At 48.1% G+C, this 17,077-nt stretch overlaps 1 protein-coding gene across 1 annotated transcript; it reads right to left on the reverse strand.

Moving 5' to 3' along the window:
* Positions 1-6,350: 6,350 nt before the first annotated feature.
* LOC144713317 (TRAF-like family protein) lies at positions 6,351-16,834 on the reverse strand. The gene is made up of 10 exons (XM_078587898.1): positions 15,347-16,834; positions 13,594-14,073; positions 13,210-13,511; positions 11,021-11,686; positions 10,675-10,953; positions 10,442-10,603; positions 9,253-10,134; positions 8,779-8,994; positions 7,845-8,105; positions 6,351-7,018 (listed from the first exon to the last, which is right to left on the reverse strand). The coding sequence occupies exons 1-10, from the start codon at positions 16,653-16,655 to the stop codon at positions 6,689-6,691; spliced, it is 4,887 nt and encodes a 1,628-aa protein (XP_078444024.1). The 5' UTR covers positions 16,656-16,834; the 3' UTR covers positions 6,351-6,688.
* Positions 16,835-17,077: the final 243 nt, after the last annotated feature.

Genomic DNA, 17,077 nt, shown 5'->3' on the forward strand with positions numbered 1-17,077 from the left:
AGCCCTTCAGTTTTAGTTAAATGGCTGACTTATATCCTACTTATTCAAGCTGCTCTTCCCTGTTTCTACTTCACACACCAATGGGTTCTAAAAACATTGGCTCAGATGCAAACGAATCAGAGTATTTTTCCAGTTTGTACTAAAGTTAAAATCCAAATCTTTCTTCTTTGAATTAGAGTCAATAGTCATGACATGTCAGGAGAGATATCATGTCTTGGACCATTTTTTTTATCAATCTACTTGATGGAGTTAAGGTACAACAAAGATCTTGATGTTTCTTGATGATCCGCTTAATGGTGATTTTTAATGTGGAGTATAATCAATTTGAAATATTTTTAGTTTTCCAATCTTAAATTGGGAGAGCTAAACCCTTCAAATGACAATTTTGCTGCAACTTATAGATTTGATGCCCTCCATAACTCATCAATGAAGCAAATTAAAATTTGGCCAATCTTCCCAAGGATTGACTTCCGAATCATCCTTGCAAAAATTCATGAATTATATACTGAGGCAGGTTTCTCCTCATCATTGGCCACCCAGATTTGCCATCATTATACTTATATATTCAACCAAGATGATAATAATGATGAAGATGATGACAATGACGACGATGATAAGGATAGTGTTTCCAAAGAGATCAAACTTTATGCAAGTTATGTCATTATTGAACCCATGTTCATGGGATGGGCATAACAGATTTCCCATCATTATATTTATATATTCAACCATGATGATACTAATGATAAAGATGATGACAATGACAACGATGATAGGGATAGTGTTTCCAGAGAGATCAAACTTTATGCAACTTATGTCATCTGTTTCCTATATATACTTCTCTCTCCTACTTACTCTCTGGGGCTTAAATATGGTATTCTTCAACCCCCTTTCTCCTCCCATACCCATCATTATCTTCTTCCTCCTTCAATTGGGGATCTTCTCCCCTCTCCTCATCACCCTAGGGTGACATCATATATCCCCCCGGGCATCAGGTATAGGAGCTGAACAATCCACCCTAATGCAAAACTCCGGTGACTGCAAGCCAACCGCCCCTCTGCGAGCACCTCACCTCACCGCTTTTGCGACGCCCTGCCTCGTTCCGACCCGACGACCCGCCGAGCCGCCCACGCCGTCTCGACCCAGGAACGAGCCAGCGAAGGCAGCCCACCCGGCGCCCGGCGCCAGCCCGCCAGCTCGCGCCCCCGCAAGACCCCCAGCCGCCGGAGCGGACCAGCGAGCGGGCCGCCAGCCCTGCACGGTCCAGCAGCACAGCGGACAGCGCCCAGCCGCACCCAGCGCCCCGCCAGCAGTCAGCCCCCGGCCAGCCAGCCGTCGGAAGCAGCCAGACCCGTCCGGCCTTGGCAGCCCCCGAGCGAGCCACCAGCAGACCAGCCGCCGCGAGACCGCCCCGGCCCGCAGCGCGCGCCCGGGCCACCGCGAGCCAGCGACCAGACGCAGCCGGCAGCCAGCCCAGAGCGAGCAGCGCCCGACCAGCGCCAGGCAGCGGAGCTGAGCCGGCAGAGCCGCCAGCGGCGGCGGCCGGCAAGCGGTCAGCGACGCGGCACTCCGACCTCCGATCGTCGCGGTAATGCGACGCGCGGACCGGCGATCACCCGACCGCCTGATGGCCAGACCTGGATGGCCACCCTCCCGTCCCGTGATGCGGTGATTTCTTGGCCCTGACCGCCAGGGCGCTGCTTGGTCCACGCGCCAGCCCATTTCCAGCGGGGGGTCCCCAGGTCGGCCTTCTCCGCGTAACTCCTCTCAATGGCTCACATGCGACCTTCCAGACTCGTTTGCAGACATCATCGCCACAAATCAGCGCGCGGCGGTACCTCCACCGCCACCTGTTTGGCATGGGAAACCGTTCCGCTACTGCCGGCTGAAGGAGCATTACGGCTCCAGCGCACCGGTCTGTGGCGTGGAAGGGGCTGGGACTTTGTGGTGTCGTGCTCGAGTTCCGTGACAAGGTCCAGGCCAATCGCGGCGTGCGGGGTCTGTTCAGCCAGGCAGCTGGCGCTGGGAAGGACTGATCAGCCTGACTGTCCATGCGGATGAAGTGCGGCGCCTGTAACCTCCCAAGTTGGATATTGCCCATTTCCGGCCCCAACGGCCCGTGTCGGCAACGCGACTACTACTCCCGCCAGCGGATCAGGTGAAAGCGGTCTATCAGGAATACACTCCGCCGCCGGCTCCAGGAGGGAAAAGCACTCGCCTGCGGCGAGCGATGACTCGTTGATCTCTCGTCAGCCCCTCTCGGCGCGAGGAAGTCGTCTGATCGCTCTCTCGTCAAGGAACTCGGGAGGACTTCCGATCATTCAGCTCCAGCGACTTCGTCGCTTCTCTGCCTCCTCGACTTCCGCGAGCGGCCTCCGCTGTCCGCTCCTCAACTTCACTCAAGCCCTCTACCACGCGCACTTGCCGCACTCCGCGGTGCTAAGTTGAATAACGAGAACCCGCCCGCGCAGTCGCGCTCCCGGCTGGCCGCCGTACGCATAATCGCCAACCTCCGCCGATGGAACCCCAGGGGCTACTCCTGGCAGCCCGTCACCCTTTCCCACGCTCTGATCAGATACAGTCGATCATGCGCCTCTCCACTCACATGCGGTCGATGATGGCACCTGTTGGGCCGGTTTAGGTGCTGGCCGGCTCTCTCCGGATACAACCTGGGTTGGATCCTCGGGGCGTGCCGGTTTAGGGGCTACGATCACCACCTGGGTGTGATTCGGGGGCTACGATCCACGCTGCATAATTCAGCGACCGGTTTGTATGCGGCGGTGGCGTAGTAGAGTAGCTCTGCTGTTCTCCACGGCGTGTTTGGGGCCTCGGCGTGGCTGGTATCAGGCTGTCATCGTTGGCGGCCTCGGTTCGTCCTCGTGTCCTTCATGTCCTTTGTTTTACGAGTTCCTCAGCCGTACGCGGCGTGCGGTGGATTCAGTTTTTATTCAACGGCGGGCGATGAGGGCGGCATGTTGCGGAATGGGGCCTCGCGGACTCTCGGTGGGGGCGGTCGGAAATAGGCTTAGTTCTTTGTTGGGTGCCGCTGCATCCGCCTGGCAGGGCCTCGCCTCGCCGCCTTGCTCGGTCAATTTCTCCGTTCGTCCGAGCTCCAGTTAGCTCATCGCCGTTATTGCACCTCGTTCCTCCTTTGAGCGTTTATTGCGAAGCCACCAGCATGTCCCGTAGGTTCCTCCCATCGTTGTTTCTTTTCCACGTTCACGCCCACGCTCTTCCACCGATTCACGGTTCACCTTTACATGTCCCGCGTCGAAGCGTTCCAATGCTTGGCGAGAGGATGAACTATTTACCATCTACATAGCCGAGCCTACCATCTGCGCTGTTGCGACACTTCTGCCTCGCGGCGACCGCTACGTTCTGGCTCCGTCTTCTCGATTCGTCGCGATACCACTCGCCGGACTCCGGGTTGCAGCGCGCCTCAGACTTTGTTCGGCGCGCATTCGCTGATTCGGTCCACGATATTATTCTTTGCGAATCGCGCGCGCATGCGCCTCGTTTGCATTGGCTGGCATCTTCACCCGGGCTTTGGTCGTTGCTGCGCTGAACGGCATGGCAAGGCGTCGGGCGTCGCCTCTTCGACACAGCCCGACACCTGTGCTGAACGCAGGTGTACCCTGTGATTATTCCCTCCGATATCTCGTTGCCACCGTCCTTTTGATATCTTCATGGCCCTCAGATATCTTGCCTCTTCTCGCCTGCTCCCTCGCTTGCCCCGGCTGCTGCCCCTGTGCTTGACCGTCGCCTTGCTCCCTGCCGGCTCCTCCGCACGTTGCCTTCCCGCCATGTGGCGGCCTTCCCCCTTCAAAGGGCGCCAAAAGGCTACGGTGCCTGCCTGGCAGATTTCATCTCAAAAGTTCCACCACCACCGAATCGACCACCTTCATTAGGTATCCCGCCTCGCGCCTCACGTTGCCTTGCGCGTGACCGTCCTCCCATGCCTCCCTCATCCTCCTCCTGTTGAGGGCCCTCCCTTACCCTTTCCCCATGTTTTCTCCCGTTTGCCCTCTTCCTCCCCATTGTCCCTTGCCCTCCCTCTGAAGTTTCTCCCCCTCCCCCTTCTCCTCCCCCTCGGTCGCCTTGCCACCCTCTCCCTCCCCGGGCGCCGGTCCACTCTCTTGCCCTGCCCTCCTCCCCGCGGCTCCGCCCCCTACCGCCGTGCGGTTCCTCCTGCTCTCTCCTCTCCGCCCTCTCTCCCTCCTCTCCCCTCTGAGTCCTCCCCCCTCTCTTTCTCCTCCACTCTCGATTCGCTGCGGATTCTTGTCTCCTCCGATGTCTCCGATGGATGTTGGCAGCTCTTATCGCCGGCCGATCCTTCCAGTTGGTGCACCCGCACTCTCATATCGGGCGTGGCTCCTGCACCCGCTCCTCTCCTTGGCCTATTTCTCCTACACTAAGCGTTGTTTCCTGGCTCCTATACGACCCTTGCCACGCCGCGCGCGTGCCGCCGTTTTTTCTCCTTGCGAAGCGTCAGCGCCCATTCCACGCCGCCGTGGATCAGCGAGAATGCAGTTGGGATGGAAGTCCCCTCCCTGGAGAGGGCGGGCGGTGGAGTTGAAGTGGCGGTCCACGTTGATTCGCCTCCGGCAAGCCACGGTGCAAATCGAAGTGCGATGGCACCTCGAACATCATCCGTGGCGGTTCCGCACATGAAATCGGACTACTTGAAGAGTTCACTCGGTCCTGCAGTCCGTTGCACCTGTGCTAGATGGCTGCTCACCCACTCCGTCTTGTCACCGGGTTAGAATAAGCGCGCAGCTTTTTTCGGTATCCGCGGAAGAAGTTTGAAAGCGCTTTGCCTCATCCGGACGGCATCTGCGGCCCTGGCACCGTCTACGCTGCCGCGGAGCCTCTCTTTATGGACTCACGAAGCAGTCTCCTTGGAGGATCGGACGGGACTCTCTTCTGATCCGAGTCCGAGAGGCTACAGCAACGGCGTCATTGCATGCGTCGCTGTTCTTCCATCGGCGTCGCGCCTCGTCTCCATCCTGGCTGTATATGGCGATCTATCTCTGGCTGTATATGTCTCGACGCGGCTATCGAGTTCGCTCGCTCAGTGCAGGCTCTAGCCGAGGTATTGGCCCGCTTCGCCTCGCCTCGCGAGGTGGCGGCGCCGCCTCATCGCCCCGGGGCATCTTTGTGTCTCCGCCCCAAGGGCCGCTTTTTGCGTCGATGCGCCGTTGCGGCGTGATCGCGCGGGTCCCAAAGCCCAGGTGTGCGCGCAGAAGTACTCCCATTAGACTGCGCAGCTTTGTGGGTGCATCCGTGTGTTTCGGACGAGAACCTCTCTACCCTCTATTGGCCAAACCGGTACGGATATCAACGCAGTCTCAATCTTCTCCCAACTCAGCTGGCACATCGGGAGATAGGCATCAGGGTGGCTATCCGGTACGGTACTTAAAGGTTGCCCGGGAACTCTTTGGATTGCCTGAGATCGGACGGTGCGGGGGGTGTACACCGTATTCCGGCGCTGATTTCGCTGATTCGATTGTGTTATCGGCTCCCACGGTTTTCTGTTTTTCGCTCTTGGGCATCTTGAGACGCGGCAGCAAGCACAAGCAGGACAGGTGTCCTGCTGAAGCCGTACGGGCACTCCGCACCGCCAATGGGGCCAATGGGGCCAATAATGGATCATGCATTCTCCACCACGACTCACTCTCTCTCGGCCCGATCCATTTCTGCGACAACAAGTGGGCGATTCGTTAGTAGAAAACTGAGCATAGCGGAAAAGATCAAGCACTGGCGCCTTGCCTTCACTTCTGGAAGACGGAATGGCAGACTTCATCCTCGACCTTGACTTTTTGACCCTCCTCGATCAAGCCGATGTGTTCTCTCTGAGACTGTCGTCCCCCCTGCTTCAACGTGCAGGTGTCCCTCGGCATGGGCGGGCGACACATCCATGCTGCCGGGCGGGGTGTTGTTGACTTCTTCCCCCTTTATGTACTCTCTCTCTACTTACTCTCCTCTCTATAAATACCTCTATGTACTCTTTTGGGTTTTTGGGTCCCTTATGTCATTATCTTCTTCCTCCTTCAATCTAGGATCTTCTCCTCTCCCTCAACCCTTCTAGGGTTTCACATCATCATTGAACCCATGTTCATGGGATGGGCATAACAGATTTGCCATCATTATATTTATAAATTCAAGCATGATGATAATAATGATGAAGATGATGACAATGACGACGACGATAGGGATAGCGTTTCCAGTGAGATCAAACTTCAAGTAACATATGTCATCGTTGAACCCATGTTCAAGGGATGGGCATAACATGTTCTTGGATCCTACACATCCGTTACAAAAATGGGAGACAAAGAAAACAATTGAGAGCACCATTAAAAGAACAGCCTCCACATCTCTATCTCCTCATGATTAAAACATAAAGAATGTTAAGCTCCGATAAATCGCAGAAACAAAAGAATATAAAACCCTCTCTCCATCATCCATCATCTCCTGACCTCAGTCCCCCTCCCCACAGACCATACTTACAAAAATCAATGTCATCATCCAGCTTGCTGTATCATCCCTCTCTACCTCTATCTTAGATACACACACTCTCTCTCTTATTTATATGGCACCCAGAGTGTTGTGCTGATCACAAGTCCAAAAAAAAAGAGCAAGAGAGAGAGAATCTTACAAGTAAATTTCTTGCTCTGTTGATTGCTCCAAGATCTCAGGAGGGGTTGAACCAGGGCCCAATCGTGCCCCCGTTTTTCTGGCCGTTGCCGTGGATACCGTTAGGGATGATGGAGGGAGGCAGCCCGACGGCGGCCATGGGAGCTGAAGATGGGTATAAGGAATGAGAGTGGGGAAGGCCCAATAAGGGACTAGGATTTCCCTTTCTCTGCTGCTGGATGGTGTGAATCTGACGCAGGCCTTCTTCGTGGATACGGGCGATGGTCTCAAGCTCCTTGGCTGATAGGGCTTCCAGCCCAGCACCGTAGAGCGGGGCGTGACGAGACATTTCTTCTTGGAGTGAGCCCTCCAGGGTATGAATGTATTGCTGCAAAGGGAGAAACACGAGGGAGGATGATGAGCAGAATCAAGAGGACTTTTGCAGGATTTGTTTGAGTTTTTACCAAAACTGGAGATTGAGATTCTGATAGAGAAGGAATAGTGGGAGGGAAGGTACAGATGATTTCATTTAAATGCAAGGTTGATCGAAAACGAACTCAATGGAAATGTATGTTCTTTTATCTATACCAAATGCGAAAAAGGTTCCGAATGTTTTTACTCCAACATGAAAGTAAAGCAGATGAGCAAGCGATAGAAGTGAAGTGGATATTTTTTTATAATGGAATAATGGTTTGTTTGAGTTTTATCCAAAGGAGAGGTTAATCGGGAAAAAACCAAGTGGATGTCTGATGCTTTTTATCTTGACAAGGGAAAGCGAGGTTTTGAATTTTTTTTAAAACAGTAAAGTAAAGCGGATGAGTAAACAATATAAGAGATGTCAAAGATTTTCCAAGATGGAAGATGAATGGTTTTGTTTAGTTTACTCAAATTGGAAAGTGAAATTTGGATATGGAACGAATAGTGGAAGATGAGATGCTGATGGTTATTTAAAAACGAAAGATTGATGGCGAAAGAACCCAATGGATTTTTTGATGTTTTATCATCCAAACAAAATGGTTAGCTGGGTTTTGAATTTTTTATTCAGATAGGGAAGTAAAGTAGATGGGAAGCGGACAATAGCTTAAGTTCAACGAATTTCGCCAAAAAATTAGGCCGAGCACAAAAAAAATAACATTGGAAAAGGATTTCTGGCAGAACCAGTTATATAATAAATATGTTTAATGCCGAAAATCAAGTATAGGGAAGAATTGAACCTGGCAGGTTTGAAGCTTTGCCTCCATTCCATCAATGTAGGCCTCGCACCGAGCAACCTGTTCTTCCTTTTCCCGTTTCTCTTCCTCAGTTTGACCAACTGTTTCTGTAAGACGCCGCACTTCGTCCTCTAAAGACTGTCGGACTTCCTCCCTCGTCACGGTCTCTGTGGCGTACCGCTTCAGCTCTTCATCAAATCTCTTCCTTGCTGCCTCTGCACTCTTTAAGCGCTCAGCCAGCGCATTTTTCTCTTTCAATACTCTCTGTCGTAATGTGTAAGTCAATTTACTGGAACGTACAAGAAAAATATAAAAAACGGAATATCAGCCATGACACATTATTTACTCTATTTCTCGTCTCTTATTTCTGTCTTTTATCTGTCCTCAAACATCATGTAAATGGGGGTATGAGGAATCGGGCTTACTAAACCTACCCATACCATCAAAATATACAGCCATGCCGTTGAAAAAAACCTAGACCGCAACATAGAACTTAAAAAAAACGATGAGATCAATACCAGGGCAGCTCCATAAGATTTTCAACTCAAATGTCTTGTTAAAAAGGTGCAGCCGGAAAAAGAGAAAAAAGAGTGATCCACAGAAAGAGCAGCCATTTTAAATAAAAAGGCATATAAGATTAAATTGGATGTGCACAGTAGGTGTGGTCAACAAAATAAGGATTCTACATTTTCAGAATTGGAACCTCTCTATCCTTAGAATCGATGAAGATTTTAGTTTTCCCACTTCATGCTGGACACTGACCCATCAGCAAAGCCTGTTATCATTATTCCCACAAAACCTCCAACAGATGGCCCGACATAACAGAATTGTAACATATCATCTCAAGTCGTAATCCAAAAATACTATCACGCGGAGAGAACAAAAGAATATTATTGCTTTGAGAAAAAAAAAGATCTTTAAAGATCACCCATTTTACCTTAAGTTCATCCCGCTTCCGTGACTTCAACTGAGAAAGTTGAACTTCTGCATCATGCAGACGGTCCTGGAGGACCTTCCTTTCAGCAGATAGTTTTTTCACTTCCTCTTCTCTCTCAGACCGAGCCCACTCCAGCTGGCTTTCAGCTTCTGCAATTTGTTCTGAAAACCCTTTCTTCTCACGAACAAAACGTTCACTCTCAGACCGCAGCTCGGACTGACAAAGATGAACAAAAGACATCTGTCAGAAGCAGCCTATCTAAAGAAAAATAAATAGACATACCCTTTATGAAAATTTGGAAAAAAATAACTAAATTAGATATAAATGTGATTTATAATATCTATATTATATAAATATATTAAGATATTTATTAAAAGAATAATTACATCAAGATTTTTTTGAAGCTGAATTACATTAAGATATAATAATTACTAATCTATAGAGTTTCGAAAATATTAAAAAGACGAAACACACCTTAAGCCGACTAATAGCCGTCTCTGCGTCATTCAACTTCTGGGTTAAATTCGACTTTTCCTTAGTAAAATTCGCCAGTTCTGCCTGCCGATCTTCCTGTGCTCTCAGACTTTGACTTTCCAGCTCACATAACCGATGCCAAAGAGCTGCTCTGTCAACATTTACCAGCTCACAAGATTTCCTCATCAAGTCCAAAACTGTCCTTGCAACACCCTCTTCTTCTCTCACTAAAAAGGACAAGACGTCCATACCCACATCGACAACTTGCATATCCGAGCTAATTGTCACATTTTCAAAGAGGTTTTTCAGCAGCCTTTCATGGTGTTCTGGGTCAGCATAAAGCTTGAACATGACAGCATAAAACATCCTGACGAAGTCCTGAACCTTGGGGTCTTTAGAGAGAGAAAGAACCTGACCAAGGTTTAAAAGAGAGCTGCAGTCATCACTTTGGACTGGAGACTTGTCGTCTGTTCTATGTGCAAACATCTGAGAACGACGCCTTTCCAGCACCATTGCCGTTGACTGTAATGAGAAGACTCCGCTGGCAATAGCTCTCAAAAAGACTTGAGAAACGTCGACAAAGAAAGCGGGAACAGAGAGCATCTCAAGTAAGAGATGGATGTCTGCCATGTGATGACTGCCATAAATACCATGCTCTTCGCGCGAGCTCAACCATCCAATTGAAAGGCCATTGACGCCGTCAGGGAAAAGTGTGAGAGATGTTGATGATGATTCTCCATCATGATCAACATCTGAACCAATGTCTCTCAACATTGCTTCAGCAACATCAACACAAGTGGTGACTGAATTTCCAAGAACATCTAAAATAGCCTGCGGGACCCCAGCACCCAAGCTTTTCAGTCTCGTCCGAACGGCTCTAACCTGTTAATCCATGAACAGACTTAGAGGATTCAGAAATAAATAAATAAAATGATCGAAACAATGGAGCTACAGAATTTCTCACATCTGAAAGAAGTATTTATTAGATCCAATGGAACTATTTTGCCGTATCCAGAATGGTACTAATACAATGCATTAAATAAAAAAATGTGAGACCAACTAGCCAGTAAATAAAATTGCTTGTACAAATCACATCTTGTTGTTTCATCATAAAATAGAAATGTAGTCTACACTGGCATCGGCTGCAATTGATAAAACGAAATTGTAACGAGGATAAATGAGGCAATACCGCATGGGAAAGTAGCTGGCACTGAGATCCAGCCTTGAAAACAAAGTTAATAGCAGCTACGAGAAGCTCGCCATCACTATCCACCAGAAGATTAAAAGCTTGGAATAGCGCACGTTGCCAGATCTCTGGACCGAATTCCAAACAACTAAGAGCGCCAAATACCTGTATATTTTCCGTAAAATAAATGAGAACGTATAAAAGTAGTCATTTTCAAATTGAAAGATAAGAATTACCGGCAACCAAGGAATAGATCCTTTGTCTTGTTTATGCAGGCAGTCAATCAAAACGCTAGCAGCAATCGAATGCTCAGAATTATCAATCAATTTCGGAACCAGAGCGATCAGATCTGGTTGAAGATGCTTTGGAGCTTTGTCCAGAACAAGAGCAATCTTGTGAACTGACTGGGGCCTTCTTCTGGGCTCTGGACAGCCCTGAGGAACAGCATTATCAAGGGCACTCAGGGAATTCACAATCAGACCGAGTAGCTCTTCTGACTGCTCCGGCCACTTCATCTAAAAAAGGGCACCAATAAGTTTAGTTTCAAAAAAAAGCTATTTATAACGTTTAATTAGCATTTACTTTTGATTGAACGAGCCCATCTTCCATTGAAAGATCTTCTACAGATGCATCACATGTCCTATCTGCAGCTTCATTAGCTGCAAGGTCAGAACTTTGAACTGCGTACCCGCTGTTGCTTTCTTCCAATCCACGGTCCAGTCTCTGATAAACTGAACTCTGCATAGAGGAATCAATAGAAGAACTGTCTTCTCTGTGCTGCAAAGGGGAAGAAGATTTGGACCTATCTTCAGATGGCTGGCAGCATTCAACCATTATGTCCAACAGTAAGTCTATAATAGCCTGCTGCAGGACTTTGACTCCCATCAGTAGATTCATAAGGCTTGGGGAATTGGCGTCACTTCTCGTCAGATCCTTCTTCCCAATGCTAGTCGTATTTGATAGTTTTGTGGGCAGAAGCAATCGCTTTACTTTTGCCGGATCATCTAGATAGACACGAAGGCCAGTGAGAAATCCAGCGATGGCTCCTGCATCCATCAAGAGTTTCTCCCTCAAAGTTACTTGCGGCTGTGAGGAGTTATCCCCGTAAGTGAGATGGAATCCTGCTCGAGATAAAAGATTCCTAAACATGTCCTCTTCGTCTCCGCTAATACATTCGCTGTCGTCGGAATCGATGAGTTCATCAGGGTCAGTGGATAATGCGTCTTGATCGTCCTCGGAAGCAAGTGCCTAGAAGAAGGTTTCACAAAATCAGGATGACTCAATAACGGTTTATGTAATTGAAACTGAAAGAGAAGCCTGATGAGGCTTAAAAAATGATTGTATAAGTCCGAAAATCAGAATGGTTCCATGAAAAATAGAATAAGATAGATGGAGAAAACTAAGATACAGACCTCCTGGCTAGGTTGACAAATTTATTTTCAATAAAATAAGGCAAAAATAGAAACATATTGAGCAATTATTTGAGAAGACGGTGAAGCTAATTCCATTAGGGATTCTTTTTTTTTTGAAAATTGCCATTAGAGATTCTACTTCACACAAATTATTAATGAGATTTTTTTTTGAAGAAATGATTATTCATGCAGAAATTTTCTGGCCCCCAAAAACCAGAAAGAGCATTATAAAACTGTCAATACTTTGCTGATCGGAGGAGAGAGAGAGAGAGAAGCCAGGGCAAAGGGAGGAGCCAGTCACCTTTGGAGGAAGGGAAAAAATCCTAAAATTCACTAGACATGCGCACTGTCTATCTGCTTAATATCATCAAATCGACTGTTAATAACAGCAAACGAGATTTTTTTCTACCAAAGCGACTGGCTCATCAAGGAAGTAAGATTTAACCCATAAAAAATTCACCACGCATGCCCACAAATTAACTTTCAAACGATAACTTTTTTTTGAAAAAAACTTTGAAACGATTGATAACCACCATAAGCATGAAGAAATCATTCCAAGAAATGTACGTTACAGAGACTCAGGAAAATCAAGGTCTTGGTATTCCAGGCTTCAAAAAACTATCATCGTGTGCAAGTTTTCAATAAATTAGAACATATATCAGCATCAAGCGGCGCAGTTGATAATAATCAATGCATGGACAGAAGGATGAAAACATCATAAAAGTGCTGTTGGCGATAACTTTCGAAGATTTAATCCATATCATCGTGTGCCATTTATATTTTGGGCTTCCATTTCCTAGTGAAGGAAAAGAAAACCCCAAGTAGAATTGAGTTAGGTTCTCCAACTTCCCCTCTTTTCTGCACAGTTGCTCCACCTCTGAAGAGTTCTTCCGTAAATAAATGCACAGACAACAGGACAACAGCGTCCTAACACTCTAGTCGATGAAAAAATCAAATCATAGAAAGCATGACAAAACATGAGAAAGCTGATTCTGATGGTACTCAATGCATAAACAACAGGAACAGAGTCGCTCTAGTAAGTTGTGGAAAAAGCAAAAAATATTTTTCAACTGAAGTGACAGGCACATCAAAGAAGTACGATTCAGTCATTAAAGTTCGTTCATATATGCACTAAAAATTAACGATGAAATATCATCACCTTGAAGAACCATTTTTCAAGACATGCGCATTACAAAGACTAAGAAAAATCAGCAAACTACCATCTAATCAGAAAACGTATTGGCATGCACAGCAGAATAGCCGCATTATAGAATGTCAACCGTCACTTAAAAATGATGGATCCAGCGGTTACCAAGATCAACTGAAAAATTATTCTCAATACTTTCCATGGAAACTTACATCGAGGTCAGAGAACTCAAACCAAGGGCAGCAGTCCAAGATTTCACACACGAACACCACGGTGTCCCGCACTAGAAAACCCCCATCTGTCTCTTGCAAGTCTGAAACCTTCATGAATTGAAGCACAGAGTTGTTCCATGTCTTTGTGCAGATAGAAGACTCCTTCCAAACAGTTTTTGCTGAGTTCTTCTGGTTGACAACAGCCATTCTATACTGCACCCAGAAGTTCTTGTCCGGATCACTCCCTGCAGACTGATCGCTCTCCAAGTATATGCAAATCGTGTCAAAGGATTCATAGACACCTGCAACATGACATAGTTTAGGGTTTATACTTGAAGAAATGGATTCAACAGCAGTTGACTGGAGGTTAAAAGATGTTCCCACCAATCCGCAGTTCACATCCACCAGCTTGGAAAAATTTGCTGAATATCTTTCTTGTTTCCATAATTTCCTTAAATGATGAGAAGTTCTCGACCCTCCAGGTGAAAGATCCTCTCTTCCCAATTGAATCAATTTGGGATCCCGGACTTGGGTTGGAGGATTCACTGTTTGAGTCTGACAGCTCCTGTATTATTGAAGTTTCCTTTAATATGAGTACCTCGGCAGAGAAGATGACCATATCCTGAACTAAGAATCCAGAATCTTGATCAAAGAGGCTCGTAAGGGTAACAAATTCCCTCCAGCCCCAATCCTTGGCCGCTTTAGAATAACGATTTTGGGATTCCTTTGTGATTGACTTCTCCTCCAGCTTTTGATTGACCACTGAGAGACGATGGCTAACAAAACAGCTCCAGTCACTGGAAGTGTTCTTCGAGTCTGTCACTTCAAGGAACACTGACAGATGGCAAGGAGGTTGAGACTGGCCTGGTGAAAATAGCACGAAGAATTCAGAGTCCATTGTTAGATTATCACAACGTAAACTAAATAAAAACAATTTCCATATCCCGACAACTTTCTTAATCAATAAATACAACGAGGGGAAAAGAATTCATTAATTTTTGTTTTCAAAGCCTACGAAGAAAAAACAAGAATTCCCGTCTTTTAAGATCAGTCTCTTTTCTGCTTCATTCACAGGTTCTGAAAGAACAGGAATCCCAAAAAAACATTCACAAGTCCTGCCCGCAAAGAAGAGCATCGTGTTGAAAACAGATTAAGGAACTCCTTATTTTTTCAGCTTCACTGTATCATTAATATTCCAGCTTCAGGAAAAAGTGTACTGGACGAGAGTTATGTGTTGAAGGAAGTGGAGAACACACCGTTCACAACATTTTCCACTTAGGCTATCTATACGGAGGCTATCTAAAGGCTAGGAAGTCACAGAGGAAACTGCGGGAAGCACAGGGGCAAAGAAATTTTCGGAGCAGAAACGAGTTTATGAGTGGTGCGACTTTTGGGGTGACGATTCCTCTTAGAAAGTCAATGAGGATGCATCTGCACCTCATGATGAAAATGAAGACGAAGACGAAGTATATTCTGATCTACAACTGAATCAGACTGGATAGCATAACGAAGCAAGCATCTGTGTATCCATAAAAAGGATTCCTTTTCTTAAAGGACACTATTTGAAAGTTTTCGTAAGGAACCCACAGAAGATTATGCCTTGAAATCACCTAGAACACAAGGCCAAGTACTTAATCCAAAAGACAATGAGCCTTTAAGTGATGCTAGTCACCAAGGTTATCCAAAGGAGCAATGAGGATTCCTGTTATAAAGTATATGAGTGGTGCGACTTTTGGGGTGACGATTCCTCTTACACAGTCAATGAGGATGCATCTTCACCTCATGATGAAAATGAAGATGAAGAAGAAGTATATTCTGATCTACAAATGAATCAGACTGGATAGCATAACGTAGCAAGCATCTGTGTATCCATAAAAAGGACTCCTTTTCTTCAAGCAAATTATTTGAAAGTTTTATGGCTTAAAATCACCTAGAACACAAGGCCAAGAACTTCAACCAAAAGACAATGAGCCTTGAAGTGATGCTAGTCAGCAAGGTTATCCAAAGGAGCAATGAGGATTCATGTCATAAAGTCAATGGGGATGAAATTTATGTTAAAAAGTACACAAAGATGAAGAAGAAAATTCTCCTGATTGGATAGTCAAAAAAAAAAATTCCCAATAAAGAAAACCGTTACCTCTGGGATAAACAATGAGGCGGCAGTCTCGATTGCCAATCTGAAACCTCCGGCTCTTGACGCAGAGCCCAGTAATCTTCCTCTTCTTGAGAAGATCCTTGAGCCTGGTGAAATTCTCAATCCTCCAGGTGAACTTTCCAAAATGCCCATCCGATTTCCTTGCCCCCACTCCCACCCCCATCCTGCCCCCTGCCCCCTGCACCAATCCGCCGCCGCCTCCGCAACCCACACTCCTGGAGAAGCTGCTAGACTCCTTGATCACGTGGAACGACGCGCTGAAGACCGCGACGTCGTCGACGAGGAACCCACTCTCCGCCGCGGTGAATTCCCCCATCTTCATGTAGTCATTCCACCCCAGGCTCGTGTTGTCGCCGCCCTTGCCGTCGGCGGCGAACCTCCCATAAGAGTCCTTGTGTACATGGTTCCCCCCAGGCTGCCTCTGGTTGAGAACAGACATTCTGAACAGGCACCAGCAGCTCCTGTCAGAGGGCATTACCCCCTTCTCTTGATCCTTGCTTTCCAAGCACATTGAGAGGTACTCGGCGCCGGCGACGGAGCTCTGGTAGACACTGATCCGAAGATTACAGTCCCCAGCAGGGAAAACAGGGCTCATGATCTTCTGGGTCTTGATCATTTCCCTGAATAAGCTGAAATTGCGCACTCTCCAGGTGAATTTCCCACTGAGGGTCTCGCTGCAGGATGAGGAGCTTGCCGCCGTCGCCGAGGACGGCGTTGAGGACGGGTCCGGGGCAAAGGCGACGGCCTCGTCGAGGACGAGGATGTCGGCGGTGACGACGAGGGACTCGTCCCGGCCGAGGAACCCGGCCCGGGGGTCCAGCACGGCGGCGGACGGCGTGAAGTCGCACCACCCGTGGGACTTCTTCTTGGAGGAGAACCGGTGCCAGGAGTCCCTGTGCACCGACTTCGCCTCGTCGGCGAGGTTCGCGATCGAGAGGCGGTAGCTGGCGAAGCAGTCCCACCGCGACGACGACGACGACGACCCGCTCCGTGGATCGACGATCTGGAGGTACACGGAGAGGTACCCGGGCAAGGCCTGGGAGTCCCCCTTGGGGTAGACCAACAGCCTGCAATCGAAGCCACCCACTTCGAAGTATCTGCTCCACAGCGCTCTCGCCTTCACCTTGGCGAATCCGGCGATGGTCCAGCGGCAAATCGCCGAGTGTTCTCCGCGCCTCTGCACCATTACCGCTGCTTCCAAGCTTCCCGGAGCTTCTTCCGGCGGCTGCGCCACCGGCGACGACGGCGCCGCCTGCCTCACCTCCGCCGCCGCCGACGCCCCGTCCTTCATCGCCGCCGCGCTTGATTCTTCCCCCTTCTTGCTCCTCCCTCGCTCGATTCTACTCCCGCATTCCTTCGCGCGCTCCCCGCTGGTCCGCTCGCTAGGGCTTGTTCTTGGAGGAAGAAGACGAACTCGGGAAGAGATAGAGATAGAGAGAGAAAGAGAAGACGAGGAAGGAGGGGGAGAAAGAAGAAGGAGATGAGAAACAAGGTTTATATACCCTTTTAGAGAGAGAGAGAGGAAGGGGGAGAGAGAAGATGGGCCGTTGGATGGGAGATGTGGGCTGCTACTGATAATATATATATAAATATGTATATCTTGGATTTTGTGTTGTTTTGTTTGGCTTTTTTTTGTTTTTTTTTGTTTGGCAAAATGGAGAGCTGTGGAGAAATTGTGATGGCATGGGGTTCCAGATCGTCCCAGACGCAGAC

The sequence above is a fragment of the Wolffia australiana genome, chromosome 15 (genome assembly GCF_029677425.1).
Source record: "Wolffia australiana isolate 7733 chromosome 15, ASM2967742v1".
NCBI classification, from domain to species: Eukaryota; Viridiplantae; Streptophyta; class Magnoliopsida; order Alismatales; family Araceae; genus Wolffia; species Wolffia australiana.

Bases quoted from the DNA above. Each gene is read 5' to 3' on its own strand.
- LOC144713317 (XM_078587898.1), bottom strand. From the start codon at position 16,655: ATGAAGGACGGGGCGTCGGCGGCGGCGGAGGTGAGGCAGGCGGCGCCG. The intron at 10,604-10,674 runs GTAATTCTTATC...GAAAATATACAG, and splicing joins GATCTATTCCTTGGTTGCCG to GTATTTGGCGCTCTTAGTTG. The intron at 8,995-9,252 runs GTGTGTTTCGTC...CATCTTTGTCAG, and splicing joins CGGCTATTAGTCGGCTTAAG to TCCGAGCTGCGGTCTGAGAG.